Genomic DNA, 16,186 nt, shown 5'->3' with positions numbered 1-16,186 from the left:
AACACGTCTCACCCTTCTCCAGATTCTCCACCTTGGAACGGAAGACGATGCGTCTGGACTCCTCCTCAAAGTGCCTTTTCAGGCTCTTTTTGGTCTCGTCCAGGTCGTCCTTCACGTCCCAGCCGCACCGCTGGAGGTCCACCAGGGACTGGAGCTCACGCTGCAGTTTTCTGAGGTTCCTCTTACGGTCGCATGCCTGGATACGCCCTTTAGCCTGAAAGAAACTGCGGATGTTAGATTTGGCATATTCCCACCAATCAGACATACAGTCAAAATAACATTTGTCATTCTTCCATGTGATGTAGGCATCCTTAAGCTCAGCCAGTACTTCCTCCCTTTCCAGTAAGGCACAGTTCAACTTCCAGGAGCCTGGGCCAGATGGAAAACCATGGCCCAGAACCCCTTGGAAGAGAATGGCCCTGTGGTCAGAGAAGAAGCAGGGAACCATAGAATGCCTAACCTGCTGCACTGCCCGGGAGGTGAACACAAAGTCAATGCGGGAACGCACAGAGCCATCGGGGCGGCTCCACGTGAAATTCACGGAGCCGGCCCCCATGGAGCCCACAGCGTCCCGCAGTGATGCTTCGGCCACCATTTCCCTGAGCAGGTTGGACGTGATGTCCAGCTTCGCAGAGTTGCAGGTGCTTCGACCATCCCCTTCAATCGGGCAGTTGAAGTCCCCGGCCATCACTACAGCCCTGGTGGTGGCGAGCTGGGTCCGCAGAGTCTGGAATAATTCCAAACGCTCATTCTTCAAAGGTGAAGCATACACGCAGATAAGCCTGATGGGCTCGCCTGCCCAGGAGCCGTCTACGACGATTAATCTGCCGCAGACAAGCTCCTGAACAGAATCCAACGTGAAGAGGCTACCCCTGATAAGAATGGCTACCCCTGCAGACCTGCACTCACCCCCACCGGACCAGTAGGACGGACCATGGGACCACTGCCGAGCCAGATGCCTATAGGACCTGGAGAAAGGGAGAGAGCATTCCTGCAACATATACACATCACATTTCTGAGTGTCAAGAAAGGTAAAAATAGATTGACGTCTGTTCTTATCCTTAACGCTCCTTACATTAATGGTAAAAAGATTAAAAGCTACCATTTGTTAAGAGGAAAAGGCAGGGTCATTGTACGTTTACATTACCACTCCCATCGGGAGGCGTTTCATCAGGATCTGCAGCCGGATCTCCTTGTTGGGGTGTCTGGATGCAGTCAAGTATTTCGTCGATCTCACACAGGCTGTTGAGCTCAGGTACTCCGCTCTCCTCCAAGACCTCTACATAGGCCTCCATCTCCTCCTCGAGGGTGAGGGAGCCCTGGACTGGCTCGATCGATTCCACTGCTGCTTTTTTAGAAGATTCTGGGTCGGCAGCTGGGCTGTCCAACTCCTTCCTCTTCCTTCTCGGTTGTACATTTCCTGCAGGGGCAAGTGGTGGAAACTCTTCCTCGGAGAGGAGAGGGACAGGGGGTGGGATAGAGGGGGTAGTGGGAGGAAGGGTTGGTTTGATCACAGGTCGGGAGGGTGAGGGAGGGGGGGTGGTGCGAACAGCCGGGGTGGGGGTTGCTGTCACAGTGGGAGGGAGGGGAGGAGGGTTAGGGATGGTGGGGGGGAGGGGAAGGTTTCTTACCGCCTTGTCTCTGCTGGGTCTGCTTCCTCTGTGCAGGCTTGGGTGGTGCCTTGGCAGGGGCTACCACACCTGATACTGCTGCGGCGTAGGATCTCACTCTGTCGGGGCAGTCCCGGTAGACGTGTTCCGTGTTGCCGCACAGGTGGCAGGTCATCCTCGTGGGGCAATCCTTTGTCTCATGACCAGCCATGTGACAATGTTTGCAGGCCGGGACCTTGCAGTCTTTCGCCATGTGATCCTTCCCGCTGCACTTCCTGCAGTTGCGCGGCTGGTCAGAGTAATGGAGAAGTCCTGCTGTTCCCCCCAGGGAGAAGCACTGTGGAAGGTGCTTTACTCCTTCTGGGCACGAGGTGTCCTTGTGCAGCCGGACGATCACTGCCCACTTCGTGGACCAGAATCCATCATCGGTCATGATCCTTGTGGGGTTCCTCACGACCGTGCAGAATCGGCCCAGAAATGTGGCAATGTCTCCGGCTGGCGTGTGAGGGCTGCGCATTGAAACCGTCACCCGCCTCTCCTCCCTTTGGATAGGGCAGTTGCCCACAAAGCGAGAGAGAGGGGATTCGGGTCTCGCCGCTTTCACTGCCTCCCAGTACCTCTTACAGATGGCAATGGAGGTGAAGGTGACGTAGAAGATCCCCTTCAGGTAATTCTGAATGCTGAGTGTTTCAGCCTTCGTGAATCCCTGGTCGAGAACCATCTTCTTGCCGAAGGTGTCGATCGACATGTCCGGCACCTGTCCATCGGACTCCTTAAATTTCAACACCACGGTCTGCCTCATCCAGGGCTCCAGGGCTGGGAGGCCTTTGGAATGGTCCTGGTCGGGCACCGTTGGTGGTGTCGTAGAAGGGGCAGTGGAGCAGGGGCCAGCCGAGACGGTCGGACCTTCGGCCGGTGACTTACCCTTCTTCCCGGGCTTCTTCCTCCCAGCGAGGAGGGCCGGAGTGGAGGCTGAGGCCGGCACCAGGGCTGGAGCAGCTGTGGCCATCCTTCCGGTTTCTCGGGGCAGCTGAAGTCGGGGCAAAGGGTCTCCTCCGGCGTCGAAAGGAGGAGATGAAGGGGTCGCTTCAGAGGGCAGAGCAACACAAGTCTAACCCTCCAAGGAGGCTAGAGAGCGATGCACGGCTTCAGAGGGCAGAGCAAAGCAAGTCTAACCCTCCACGGAGGCTGGGGAGCGTTGCAGAGCTTCGGAGGGCAGAGCAGAAAGTCTGACCCTCGGCGGCGGCTCCGGAGCGGTGGAGGCTTCAGAGGGCAGAGCAGAAAAGTCTGACCCTCCTAGGCAGCTCGGGAGTGCTGCAAGGCTTCGAGAGGGCAGAGCAAAAAAGTCTGCCTCTCCCAGGTGGCTAGGGTGCGTTGATCTCCTCTTCAGGCGAAATCCTCTTCTCCTCGCAGTCGGGGGCGGAGCTTCTTCCTCGGCGTCGAGGGGTGGAGGGGTCGGCAGTCGCTTCGGAGGGCAGAGCAGAGCAAGTCTGACCCTCAGTCTTCTCCGGCTTCTCCCTCTTCAGCGATGTCTTCTCCTCCTCGCAGTCTCGACGTCTTCGCTCAATTCGCTCTTCTCGGCCTGGCAGCGGTAGCCCTGAGAAGGACCGTTGTCGGTCCAAGAAACAAGGAGCAGAGCTGCCTCTCAGAATAAACTGATAAGAACAGATTTTTTGATTGAAAAAGCAGGTCTTTATTGTACATAAAGAATGCAAAAAACAGACGATAACAAATATCACACATATACCGTGTCGCAGCACAGCTAAAACACAGTACACATGCAGACAGTATAGTACATATTATAAAATACAGTACAAGATAAACTCACACTATAGACTATACTATGCACTATGCATTCTAACGGTAACATTTACACAACAGTATACAAGACTATGGGTGTGGAGGGTAGGGGGTGGGGGAGGAGGAATCACATGCCCGAAGCTTTATTGACCAGACAGACATATATAAGGGGAGGGCAATAAATAGAAATACATCAACAAAACAACAGACATTGTGAAGTGAGGGGGAAGGGGCCACGGTCCTGATCTTAGCCAAAAGGCCGAGAAGCGATAACCCGAATGGGGTCCCAGCAAAGCGCGCAAACCGGAATTCGGCCACCAACACTGGTGGAGAAGAGATCAGCACCACGGACACATCTAACACACACACATCACTTCGTTGTCGTTGCAGTCTGAAAGATACCAGGCTGTACGGCAGGTATGAATAGGACTTGAAGTGCTGGACAGGGACCGGAGGACGAGTAGCCATCCAACTGATTTTGTGATTAGGTCGTCGGCGGGCGGGCAGGGTGCCTCAGCTGGGTAGGAGGCCAAATTTGCATGTGCTCCGCCCCGTCTGTTGACGTCGCGTCAACAGACACACACCCACTAGGCAGACGACCAACAGGCAAGCAGCAGCAGCCAGCTGTCTCCTCGCTCTTTGCTGCTGCATGCCTGTGTCCCTGACGAACTGCTGCTGAGTAAATCAATCAGCTAGCTGCTGCAGAGGAGAAGGAGGAATCTTGCACAATCAGGTGCAATGACGGCTTTCCTGTTTTGAGCCCATTCAGCAGCAGTAGTAGTAGACAGTCAGATGGACAGGCATTCATGTGGCAGGACCCTTTGTGTGACATCACAATCTGCCCTCTATGACATCACAAGCTGCTCACTCGGAATCCGGCGGAACCTGACAGCCAGACAGTCACTTGGAACAGACAGGCAGACAGGACAGTCATGTGTAGGTGAGCTGGGTGGGCCAATGTTTTCTTTTATTGGCAGTTACCACCCAAATGATGGTCCGAAGAAGGTAAGTGATACTTTTTCTAAATCCCCCTCTCAATGATCATCAATTGTTGGGCTCGGAAAAAAATGGAAGAGGAAAAAAAATTCCCAAAACAAAAGAGAATAAAGAGGAAAAAAAATTCCCAAAACAAAAGAGAGAGAAAAGAGAGCGCAAAAATAAAAAAAAAATAAAATAAAAGAGATCAAGAAAGAAAAAGGAAAAAAAAAACAAACAAGCCATTTCAAATTGAGAGGGAGGGGGGGTCCAAAAATTCCATTGCTTTGATCCAGTTGATGTTTCCGTGGTAAGATCGTAGGTAAGTCACATAGCGTTTGCATATTTATTGGGAGGTCGCAGCGATTGATAAGTCCTTTAATTTAGGCAGGCTTCCGGTCTTTTGGCTAGGCCGCATATGCTGATATCAAGTGTAGTGTCACGTCAAGTAATTAACTGCCTCGATTCCAGAAAGTACAATTCAAGGAGTCAAGAAATAGTCACAAAATGATACACTGAGGCAGGATTTGAAAGTATTTATGCACAAGGGTTAAACCTTGAAGCAGCAAATGCATGCATTTCTAAATACAAAGGTGCACAAACAATTGATACTCCAAATCAAGTGCCAGGAATGGAAATAGTCTTTTTTTGGATAACAGATTAGGAAGGTGCACCGGTCCTGGAAGTACTGCAATACCAGGTCAATGCGTGGAGTGGACAGAGCAAGCTCTTCTTCCATCTCCCTGTTCTAAAAATCCATTTAATATATGGCCCCCAGATAGGGGGCGTATCAGATATTAAACTGATAAGAACAGATACTACACTTGATCTTAGCCAAAAGGCCGAGAAGCGATAACCCGAATGGGGTCCCAGCAAAGCGCGCAAACCGGAATTCGGCCACCAACACTGGTGGAGAAGAGATCAGCACCACGGACACATCTAACACACACACATCACTTCGTTGTCGTTGCAGTCTGAAAGATACCAGGCTGTACGGCAGGTATGAATAGGACTTGAAGTGCTGGACAGGGACCGGAGGACGAGTAGCCATCCAACTGATTTTGTGATTAGGTCGTCGGCGGGCGGGCAGGGTGCCTCAGCTGGGTAGGAGGCCAAATTTGCATGTGCTCCGCCCCGTCTGTTGACGTCGCGTCAACAGACACACACCCACTAGGCAGACGACCAACAGGCAAGCAGCAGCAGCCAGCTGTCTCCTCGCTCTTTGCTGCTGCATGCCTGTGTCCCTGACGAACTGCTGCTGAGTAAATCAATCAGCTAGCTGCTGCAGAGGAGAAGGAGGAATCTTGCACAATCAGGTGCAATGACGGCTTTCCTGTTTTGAGCCCATTCAGCAGCAGTAGTAGTAGACAGTCAGATGGACAGGCATTCATGTGGCAGGACCCTTTGTGTGACATCACAATCTGCCCTCTATGACATCACAAGCTGCTCACTCGGAATCCGGCGGAACCTGACAGCCAGACAGTCACTTGGAACAGACAGGCAGACAGGACAGTCATGTGTAGGTGAGCTGGGTGGGCCAATGTTTTCTTTTATTGGCAGTTACCACCCAAATGATGGTCCGAAGAAGGTAAGTGATACTTTTTCTAAATCCCCCTCTCAATGATCATCAATTGTTGGGCTCGGAAAAAAATGGAAGAGGAAAAAAAATTCCCAAAACAAAAGAGAATAAAGAGGAAAAAAAATTCCCAAAACAAAAGAGAGAGAAAAGAGAGCGCAAAAATAAAAAAAAAATAAAATAAAAGAGATCAAGAAAGAAAAAGGAAAAAAAAAACAAACAAGCCATTTCAAATTGAGAGGGAGGGGGGGTCCAAAAATTCCATTGCTTTGATCCAGTTGATGTTTCCGTGGTAAGATCGTAGGTAAGTCACATAGCGTTTGCATATTTATTGGGAGGTCGCAGCGATTGATAAGTCCTTTAATTTAGGCAGGCTTCCGGTCTTTTGGCTAGGCCGCATATGCTGATATCAAGTGTAGTGTCACGTCAAGTAATTAACTGCCTCGATTCCAGAAAGTACAATTCAAGGAGTCAAGAAATAGTCACAAAATGATACACTGAGGCAGGATTTGAAAGTATTTATGCACAAGGGTTAAACCTTGAAGCAGCAAATGCATGCATTTCTAAATACAAAGGTGCACAAACAATTGATACTCCAAATCAAGTGCCAGGAATGGAAATAGTCTTTTTTTGGATAACAGATTAGGAAGGTGCACCGGTCCTGGAAGTACTGCAATACCAGGTCAATGCGTGGAGTGGACAGAGCAAGCTCTTCTTCCATCTCCCTGTTCTAAAAATCCATTTAATATATGGCCCCCAGATAGGGGGCGTATCAGATATTAAACTGATAAGAACAGATTTTTTTGATTGAAAAGGCAAATCTTTATTGTGCATAAAGAAAGCAAAAAACAGACGGTAACATTTAGGCATATATACTGTGTCGCAGCACAGCCAAAACACAGCACACATGCAAGACTGTATAGTACATTTCATGAAATACAGCATAAGAAATCAAATACCGTAAGACATGTTGTGCACTATGCATTCTAACCTTAAACAATCATTGACTATGGATAAGACTATGGGTGGAGGGGAGGGGGGTGAGGGAGGGGGAGTCACATTGCCCGAAGCTTTATTGACCAGACAGACACATATAAGGGGAGGGCAATAAATAGACAGGACATCAATAAAACAACAGACATCGTGAAATGGGGGGGCGGGGCCACGTCACAGTTCTTATCACTCAGTTCAATGGGGAAAGGGCCAGAAGAAGGGGGGGTTAGTCCTCTTCTTCCTCAGGGCTATCCCGGATGGAGTAGTCTCTGAGCAGGCTGTGGATCAGCCTGCGGCAGTCCTGCACGGACATCCTCTCCCTCCTCAAAATGAGGCGATTCCTGGCAAACCACACAGCGTCCTTAAAACAGTTTATAAGGCGCCAGGCCTCCTGGGTCGCCCCAACAGTGTGTGTGCCGGGGAACAGTCCGTAAAGCACCGAATGGTACGATAGGTGGCTCCTGGGCACACAGTCCTTAAACTCAGTCTCTAGGGCATCCAGCAGCAACTGGGCATAGGTGCAGTCCCAGAAGAACAGATTTTTGATTGAAAAGGCAAATCTTTATTGTGCATAAAGAAAGCAAAAAACAGACGGTAACATTTAGGCATATATACTGTGTCGCAGCACAGCCAAAACACAGCACACATGCAAGACTGTATAGTACATTTCATGAAATACAGCATAAGAAATCAAATACCGTAAGACATGTTGTGCACTATGCATTCTAACCTTAAACAATCATTGACTATGGATAAGACTATGGGTGGAGGGGAGGGGGGTGAGGGAGGGGGAGTCACATTGCCCGAAGCTTTATTGACCAGACAGACACATATAAGGGGAGGGCAATAAATAGACAGGACATCAATAAAACAACAGACATTGTGAAATGGGGGGGCGGGGCCACGTCACAGTTCTTATCACTCAGTTCAATGGGGAAAGGGCCAGAAGAAGGGGGGGTTAGTCCTCTTCTTCCTCAGGGCTATCCCGGATGGAGTAGTCTCTGAGCAGGCTGTGGATCAGCCTGCGGCAGTCCTGCACGGACATCCTCTCCCTCCTCAAAATGAGGCGATTCCTGGCAAACCACACAGCGTCCTTAAAACAGTTTATAAGGCGCCAGGCCTCCTGGGTCGCCTCAACAGTGTGTGTGCCGGGGAACAGTCCGTAAAGCACCGAATGGTACGATAGGTGGCTCCTGGGCACACAGTCCTTAAACTCAGTCTCTAGGGCATCCAGCAGCAACTGGGCATAGGTGCAGTCCCAGAAGAGGTGCATAGATGTTTCCTCGCGTACGAGGCACCAGGGACAATGTCTGTACCTACACAAGTTTCGGGAGTGCATGAATGACCTGTGAGGCAAGCCTCCCTGGATGGCCATCCATGACAAGTCTTTATGTCTATTAGTCAGTCTCTTAGATGCCACATACTCCCAGACAAACTTAACAGTTGCCGCCGGGAGCCCTGGTATCGATTCCATAGTGTCTCTGGCTCTGATGAGCTTGTGGACAGTTTTTGGCTTCCACAAGTCGGGTTTCAATCCCTCCAGTTGGTGTTCCCTCACAAACTTGGACACATCCAGGTAGAACCACGGAGTTGTCCAGTTGTAAGGGATGGAGCTGTCCCACTTGTCCCATTTAAGGGTCCTCCACAAAGGCAGGAGGAAGAAGCGGGACATGGAGTTCCCCGCAGAGCCGGCACAATTTTCAATCAAAGTTCTGCGGATGCAAGTACATACAAAGAAGGCTCTCAGCATAGTTGGAATGTCTGGAATGCCTTTGCCACCTTTGAGGGGATCCTTGTACATAATGCTCCGCTTCACTCTGTCCATTTTGGAGCCCCAGATGAAGTGGAAAGTGGCCCGGGTAATGGCCTTGCAGACCGCAGTGGGCGGCGGCCAGGCCTGGGCTGTGTACTGCAGGACGGGAAGAATCTCGTTCCGCAGCACAAGGGCTTTCCCTTCGATGGAAAGGTCTCTGAGGCTCCACAGTCCAATTTTCTGTCTCACTGTTGCAAGTTTCTCATCCCAGCACTTCCGGGCGGCTCCATCATCACCGAACCAGACCCCCAGAATTTTGATGAGGTCCGGTTTGACGGTAAATGGGAAAGGAGCCGAGGATGACAGGTGCCACTTTCCGAAGAGCATGGCCTCTGACTTCCCGCAGTTGACTTTTGCCCCCGAAGCACGGCCGAAGTCCTCACAGGTCTGGACGAGTGCTGCCACCGAGCGATGATCCGCGCAGAAGACAGTGACGTCGTCCATGTACAGCGAGCACTTGGCCACTGGGTGGTCTGGACCTGGTGCGGTGATCCCTCTAATCTCTGGATTCCGTCTGATGGATAGGGCCAGGAGCTCTATAACACAAACAAAAAGAAGAGGTGAAAGAGGGCAGCCTTGTCTGACCCCAGAGAGAACCGGAAAGGGGTCAGTCTTCCAGCCGTTCACCAACACCGTGCTGTGGATATCGAGGTACATAAGGTTAACATACGAACAAAACAATTCACCAAGACCAAATTTTCGCAGCACCTTACCCATCAGCTCATGAGAGACACGGTCAAAGGCCTTTTCCTGATCAAGACTGATCAGGGCCGTGCGCACATTACGATCTTTCACGTAATGGACCGTGTCCCTGAGGAGGGCAAGGCTGTCTGCGATCCTGCGGCCCGGAATACCACAGGTCTGATCCGGATGAACAATCTGTCCGATGACAGCCTTCAGCCTATTGGCCAGTACCTTGGCGAGGATCTTGTAGTCCACGTTCAGAAGAGAGATGGGCCTCCAATTTTTCAGCTCACATCTCTCCCCCTTCCGCTTATACAAGATCGTGATCATCCCTTCCCTCAGCGAAGGAGGCATTTTTCCCTCCACCACCATCTCCTCATACAGCTCGAGCAGGTCCGGGCCGATTAGATCCCACAGCGCTACATAGAGCTCAGCTGGGAGACCATCGTTACCTGGAGTCCTACCTTGCCTAAAGGATTTGGTGGCAGAGAATACCTCCTCCAGCGTCAGGGGAGCGTCCAGCGCCGATCTGCCTGCAGGATCAATAGGGTTAGTGATACCTGACAGGAACTTGTCGGCCATGTCGTTGTCAGTCGTCTTAGGGGAGTAGAGGTCGCTGTAGTAGTCGCGGACGACCTTCATCACGCCCTCCTTCCCCTGTCTGGGAATGCCATTCTCATCTCGCAGCTCGGTCAGGGGCGTGTGGCCAGAGTGGAGTTTCCTGAAAAAGAAAGAAGAACACTTCTCACCCTTCTCCAGATTCTCCACCTTGGAACGGAAGACGATACGTCTGGACTCCTCCTCAAAGTGCCTTTTCAGGCTCTTTTTGGTCTCATCCAGGTCGTCCTTCACGTCCCAGCCGCACCGCTGGAGGTCCACCAGGGACTGGAGCTCTCGCTGCAGATTTCTGAGGTTCCTCTTACGGTCGCATGCCTGGATACGCCCTTTGACCTGAAAGAAACTGCGGATGTTAGATTTGGCATATTCCCACCAGTCAGACATGCAGTCAAAATAACATTTGTCATTTTTCCATGTGATGTAGGCATCCTTAAGTTCAGCCAATACCTCCTCCCTTTCCAGCAGTGCACAATTCAACTTCCAGGAGCCTGGGCCAGATGGAAAACCATGGCCCAGGATACCTTGGAAGAGAATGGCCCTGTGGTCAGAGAAGAAGCAGGGAACCATAGAATGCCTAACCTGCTGCACTGCCCGGGAGGTGAACACGAAGTCAATGCGGGAACGCACAGAGCCATCGGGGCGGCTCCACGTGAAATTCACGGAGCCTCCCCCCATGGAGCCCACAGCGTCCCGCAGTGACGCTTCGGCCACCATTTCCCGGAGCAGATTGGACGTGATGTCCAGCTTCGCAGAGTTGCAGGTGCTTCGTCCATCCCCTTCGATCGGGCAGTTGAAGTCTCCAGCCATCACTACAGCCCTGGTGGTGGCGAGCTGGGTCCGCAGGGTCTGGAATAATTCCAAACGCTCATTCTTGATAGGTGAAGCGTACACGCAGATAAGCCTGATAGGCTCACCTGCCCAGGAGCCGTCTACGACAAGTAACCTGCCGCAGACAAGCTCCTGAACAGAATCCAGCGTGAAGAGGCTCCCCCTGATCAGAATAGCTACCCCTGCAGACTTACACTCACCTCCACCGGACCAGTAGGACGGGCCATGGGACCACTGCCGGGCCAGGTGCTTGTATGACCTGGAGAAAGGGAGAGAGCATTCCTGCAACATGTAAACATCACATTTCTGATAGTCAAGGAAAGTAAAAACAGACTGTCTCCTAGCCTTATCCTTAATGCTCCTCACATTAATGGTAAGAATATTAAAAGCTACCATCTGTTAAGAGAAAGGGCAGGTTAGGTTACGATACGTTTACGTTACCACTCCCATCAGGGGGCGCAGCGTCCGGCTCTGCAGCTGGATCTCCTTCATGGGTTGGTTCCGTAATGCCAAGCAGCTGGTCGATGTCGCTGTCGCAGACGAGTTCAGTCGCCCCAAACTCGTCGTAACATTCCACCAAGGCCGCCATCTCCTCCTCGAGGGAGGGGGGGGGCTGGGGTGGTTCCACCAACTCAACTGCTGCCTTTTTGGAAGTTTCCGGGTCGGCAGCTGGGCTCTCCAACACCTTCCTCTTCCGTCTCAGCGTAGTCGGACCTGCAGGGGCAAGGGGTGGATACTCCTCCTCGGAGAGGGGAGGGGCAGAGGGGGTGGAGGGAAGAGGGGTGGGTTGGGCAAGAGGTCGGGAGGGTGAGGGAGGGGGGTGAGCAGCAGTGGAGGGGGGTGCTGTCACAGAGGGAGGTAGGGGAGGAGGGGTGGGGATGACAGGGGCAGGGGAGGGTTTCTTACCACCTTGTTTCTGCGGCTTCGGCTTTGGCTGCTTCTGTACCGGCTGGGGAGGCACCATGGGGGTAACTCCCTTCACTGCTGCGGCGTAGGACCTCGCTCTGTCAGGGCATGCCTTGTAGAGGTGGTCTCCTTTGCCGCACAGGTTGCAGACGAGCTTCGTGGGGCAGTCCTTCGTCTCGTGGCCGGCCACGTGACAGAACTTGCATGCCGAGACCTTGCACTCTCTTCCCACGTGGTCTTTCCCACTGCACTTTCGACAGGTGCGTGGTTGATCCGCGTAGTAGATGAGTCCAGCGGTTCCCCCCAGGGAGAAGCACTGTTTGAGGTGCTTGACTCCGTCTGGGCACGAAGTGTCCTTGTGGAGCCTGACCACCACCGACCACTTTCCGTCCCAGAGCCCGTTGCTCAGCAGGACCCTTGTGGGGTCCCTGATGACCGTGCAGGATCTGCTCAGGAACGTGACGATGTCTTTGGCAGGCACATGTGGACTTCGCATTGAAACCATCAACCGCCTCTCCTCCCTTTGAATAGGGCAGTTGCCCACAAAGCGAGAGAGAGGGGAATCAGGCTTCGCCGCTTTCACCGCCTCCCAATACCTCTTGCAGATGGCAATGGTGGCGAAGGTGACATAAAAGATCCCCTTGATGAAGGTCTGGGTGCTGAGGACTTCGGGGGCCGAGAATCCTTGGTCCAGGACCATCATCTTGCCGAATTGCACCAGCGAAAGGTCCGGCACCCGTCCGTCCACCTCCTTCAGCTTCATCACCACGGTTTGCCTCATCCAGGGTTCCAGGGCTGGGGTAGCCTTGGAGCCATCCCTGGCGGGCACCGCTGGTGGTGTCCCTGAAGGGGGGCAGGAGCTGGGGCCAGCCACATTTGCTGGGGTTTCGGCCGGGGACTTGCCCTTCTTCCCGGCGAGGGGGGCTGGAGCGGAGGCTGTGGCCATCCTTCCGGCTTCTCGGGGCAAAAAGGGACTTTTCCGGGACCCCGGCAGGAGGGGAAGGAGGAGATCTCTTCAGAGGGCAGAGCAACACAAGTCTAACCCTCCAAGGTGGCTAGAGAGCGATGCACGGCTTCAGAGGGCAGAGCAAAGCAAGTCTAACCCTCCACGGAGGCTGGGGAGCGTTGCAGAGCTTCGGAGGGCAGAGCAGAAAGTCTGACCCTCGGCGGCGGCTCCGGAGCGGTGGAGGCTTCAGAGGGCAGAGCAGAAAAGTCTGACCCTCCTAGGCAGCTCGGGAGTGCTGCAAGGCTTCGAGAGGGCAGAGCAAACAAGTCTGCCTCTCCCAGGTGGCTAGGGTGCGTTGATCTCCCTCCTCAGGCGAAATCCTCTTCTCCTCGCAGTCGGGGGCGGAGCTTCTTCCTCGGCGTCGAGAGGCGGAGGGGTCGGCAGTCGCTTCGGAGGGCAGAGCAGACAAGTCTGACCCTCAGTCTTCTTCGCCGGCTTCTCCCTCTTCAGCGATGTCTTCTCCTCCTCGCAGTCTCGACGTCTTCGCTCTTTCGCTCTCTCGGCCAGCAGCGGTAGCCCTGAGAAGGACCGTTGTCGGTCCAAGAAACAAGGAGCAGAGCTGCCTCTCAGAGTAAACTGATAAGAACAGATACTACACTTGATCTTAGCCAAAAGGCCGAGAAGCGATAACCCGAATGGGGTCCCAGCAAAGCGCGCAAACCGGAATTCGGCCACCAACACTGGTGGAGAAGAGATCAGCACCACGGACACATCTAACACACACACATCACTTCGTTGTCGTTGCAGTCTGAAAGATACCAGGCTGTACGGCAGGTATGAATAGGACTTGAAGTGCTGGACAGGGACCGGAGGACGAGTAGCCATCCAACTGATTTTGTGATTAGGTCGTCGGCGGGCGGGCAGGGTGCCTCAGCTGGGTAGGAGGCCAAATTTGCATGTGCTCCGCCCCGTCTGTTGACGTCGCGTCAACAGACACACACCCACTAGGCAGACGACCAACAGGCAAGCAGCAGCAGCCAGCTGTCTCCTCGCTCTTTGCTGCTGCATGCCTGTGTCCCTGACGAACTGCTGCTGAGTAAATCAATCAGCTAGCTGCTGCAGAGGAGAAGGAGGAATCTTGCACAATCAGGTGCAATGACGGCTTTCCTGTTTTGAGCCCATTCAGCAGCAGTAGTAGTAGACAGTCAGATGGACAGGCATTCATGTGGCAGGACCCTTTGTGTGACATCACAATCTGCCCTCTATGACATCACAAGCTGCTCACTCGGAATCCGGCGGAACCTGACAGCCAGACAGTCACTTGGAACAGACAGGCAGACAGGACAGTCATGTGTAGGTGAGCTGGGTGGGCCAATGTTTTCTTTTATTGGCAGTTACCACCCAAATGATGGTCCGAAGAAGGTAAGTGATACTTTTTCTAAATCCCCCTCTCAATGATCATCAATTGTTGGGCTCGGAAAAAAATGGAAGAGGAAAAAAAATTCCCAAAACAAAAGAGAATAAAGAGGAAAAAAAATTCCCAAAACAAAAGAGAGAGAAAAGAGAGCGCAAAAATAAAAAAAAAATAAAATAAAAGAGATCAAGAAAGAAAAAGGAAAAAAAAAACAAACAAGCCATTTCAAATTGAGAGGGAGGGGGGGTCCAAAAATTCCATTGCTTTGATCCAGTTGATGTTTCCGTGGTAAGATCGTAGGTAAGTCACATAGCGTTTGCATATTTATTGGGAGGTCGCAGCGATTGATAAGTCCTTTAATTTAGGCAGGCTTCCGGTCTTTTGGCTAGGCCGCATATGCTGATATCAAGTGTAGTGTCACGTCAAGTAATTAACTGCCTCGATTCCAGAAAGTACAATTCAAGGAGTCAAGAAATAGTCACAAAATGATACACTGAGGCAGGATTTGAAAGTATTTATGCACAAGGGTTAAACCTTGAAGCAGCAAATGCATGCATTTCTAAATACAAAGGTGCACAAACAATTGATACTCCAAATCAAGTGCCAGGAATGGAAATAGTCTTTTTTTGGATAACAGATTAGGAAGGTGCACCGGTCCTGGAAGTACTGCAATACCAGGTCAATGCGTGGAGTGGACAGAGCAAGCTCTTCTTCCATCTCCCTGTTCTAAAAATCCATTTAATATATGGCCCCCAGATAGGGGGCGTATCAGATATTAAACTGATAAGAACAGATTTTTTTTGATTGAAAAGGCAAATCTTTATTGTGCATAAAGAAAGCAAAAAACAGACGGTAACATTTAGGCATATATACTGTGTCGCAGCACAGCCAAAACACAGCACACATGCAAGACTGTATAGTACATTTCATGAAATACAGCATAAGAAATCAAATACCGTAAGACATGTTGTGCACTATGCATTCTAACCTTAAACAATCATTGACTATGGATAAGACTATGGGTGGAGGGGAGGGGGGTGAGGGAGGGGGAGTCACATTGCCCGAAGCTTTATTGACCAGACAGACACATATAAGGGGAGGGCAATAAATAGACAGGACATCAATAAAACAACAGACATCGTGAAATGGGGGGGCGGGGCCACGTCACAGTTCTTATCACTCAGTTCAATGGGGAAAGGGCCAGAAGAAGGGGGGGTTAGTCCTCTTCTTCCTCAGGGCTATCCCGGATGGAGTAGTCTCTGAGCAGGCTGTGGATCAGCCTGCGGCAGTCCTGCACGGACATCCTCTCCCTCCTCAAAATGAGGCGATTCCTGGCAAACCACACAGCGTCCTTAAAACAGTTTATAAGGCGCCAGGCCTCCTGGGTCGCCCCAACAGTGTGTGTGCCGGGGAACAGTCCGTAAAGCACCGAATGGTACGATAGGTGGCTCCTGGGCACACAGTCCTTAAACTCAGTCTCTAGGGCATCCAGCAGCAACTGGGCATAGGTGCAGTCCCAGAAGAGGTGCATAGATGTTTCCTCGCGTACGAGGCACCAGGGACAATGTCTGTACCTACACAAGTTTCGGGAGTGCATGAATGACCTGTGAGGCAAGCCTCCCTGGATGGCCATCCATGACAAGTCTTTATGTCTATTAGTCAGTCTCTTAGATGCCACATACTCCCAGACAAACTTAACAGTTGCCGCCGGGAGCCCTGGTATCGATTCCATAGTGTCTCTGGCTCTGATGAGCTTGTGGACAGTTTTTGGCTTCCACAAGTCGGGTTTCAATCCCTCCAGTTGGTGTTCCCTCACAAACTTGGACACATCCAGGTAGAACCACGGAGTTGTCCAGTTGTAAGGGATGGAGCTGTCCCACTTGTCCCATTTAAGGGTCCTCCACAAAGGCAGGAGGAAGAAGCGGGACATGGAGTTCCCCGCAGAGCCGGCACAATTTTCAATCAAAGTTCTGCGGATGCAAGTACATACAAAGAAGGCTCTCAGCATAGTTGGAATGTCTGG

At 51.9% G+C, this 16,186-nt stretch overlaps 1 protein-coding gene, 1 non-coding gene and 3 pseudogenes across 2 annotated transcripts; all 5 read right to left on the bottom strand.

Moving 5' to 3' along the window:
• Positions 1 to 746: 746 nt before the first annotated feature.
• On the bottom strand, positions 747 to 13,655 carry LOC146009697 (uncharacterized). Its single transcript, XM_083150154.1, has 5 exons — positions 11,955 to 13,655; positions 1,632 to 2,217; positions 1,148 to 1,420; positions 910 to 968; positions 747 to 824 (listed from the first exon to the last, which is right to left on the bottom strand). The coding sequence occupies exons 1-5, from the start codon at positions 12,747 to 12,749 to the stop codon at positions 747 to 749; spliced, it is 1,791 nt and encodes a 596-aa protein (XP_083006280.1). The 5' UTR covers positions 12,750 to 13,655.
• Positions 5,049 to 5,239, bottom strand: LOC146011971 (U2 spliceosomal RNA). Its single transcript, XR_014445149.1, has one exon. It is a non-coding gene; the product is annotated as a U2 spliceosomal RNA (small nuclear RNA).
• LOC146012612 (U2 spliceosomal RNA) lies at positions 6,607 to 6,786 on the bottom strand (annotated as a pseudogene).
• On the bottom strand, positions 13,331 to 13,437 carry LOC146012693 (U2 spliceosomal RNA; annotated as a pseudogene).
• A 1,149-nt stretch (positions 13,656 to 14,804) lies between the features above and the next one.
• On the bottom strand, positions 14,805 to 14,985 carry LOC146012617 (U2 spliceosomal RNA; annotated as a pseudogene).
• Between the last annotated feature and the right edge of the window lie 1,201 nt (positions 14,986 to 16,186).

The sequence above is a fragment of the Crinia signifera genome, chromosome 6 (assembly GCF_055691185.1).
Source record: "Crinia signifera chromosome 6, ASM5569118v1, whole genome shotgun sequence".
NCBI classification, from domain to species: Eukaryota; Metazoa; Chordata; class Amphibia; order Anura; family Myobatrachidae; genus Crinia; species Crinia signifera.
The sequence above is the reverse complement of the archived record's forward strand: the minus strand, read 5'-3'. Positions and strand labels throughout refer to the sequence as shown.

Excerpts from the sequence above, each read along its gene's own strand:
- LOC146009697 (XM_083150154.1), bottom strand. The coding sequence starts at position 12,749 with ATGGCCACAGCCTCCGCTCCAGCCCCCCTCGCCGGGAAGAAGGGCAAG. Across the intron at positions 2,218-11,954 it reads AGGACTGCCCCACGAAGCTC|GCAGTGAAAGCGGCGAGACC; the intron begins GTCTGCAACCTG and ends AGGTACTGGGAG. Across the intron at positions 1,421-1,631 it reads GACCCAGCAGAGACAAGGCG|GAAATGTACAACCGAGAAGG; the intron begins GTAAGAAACCTT and ends TTGCCCCTGCAG.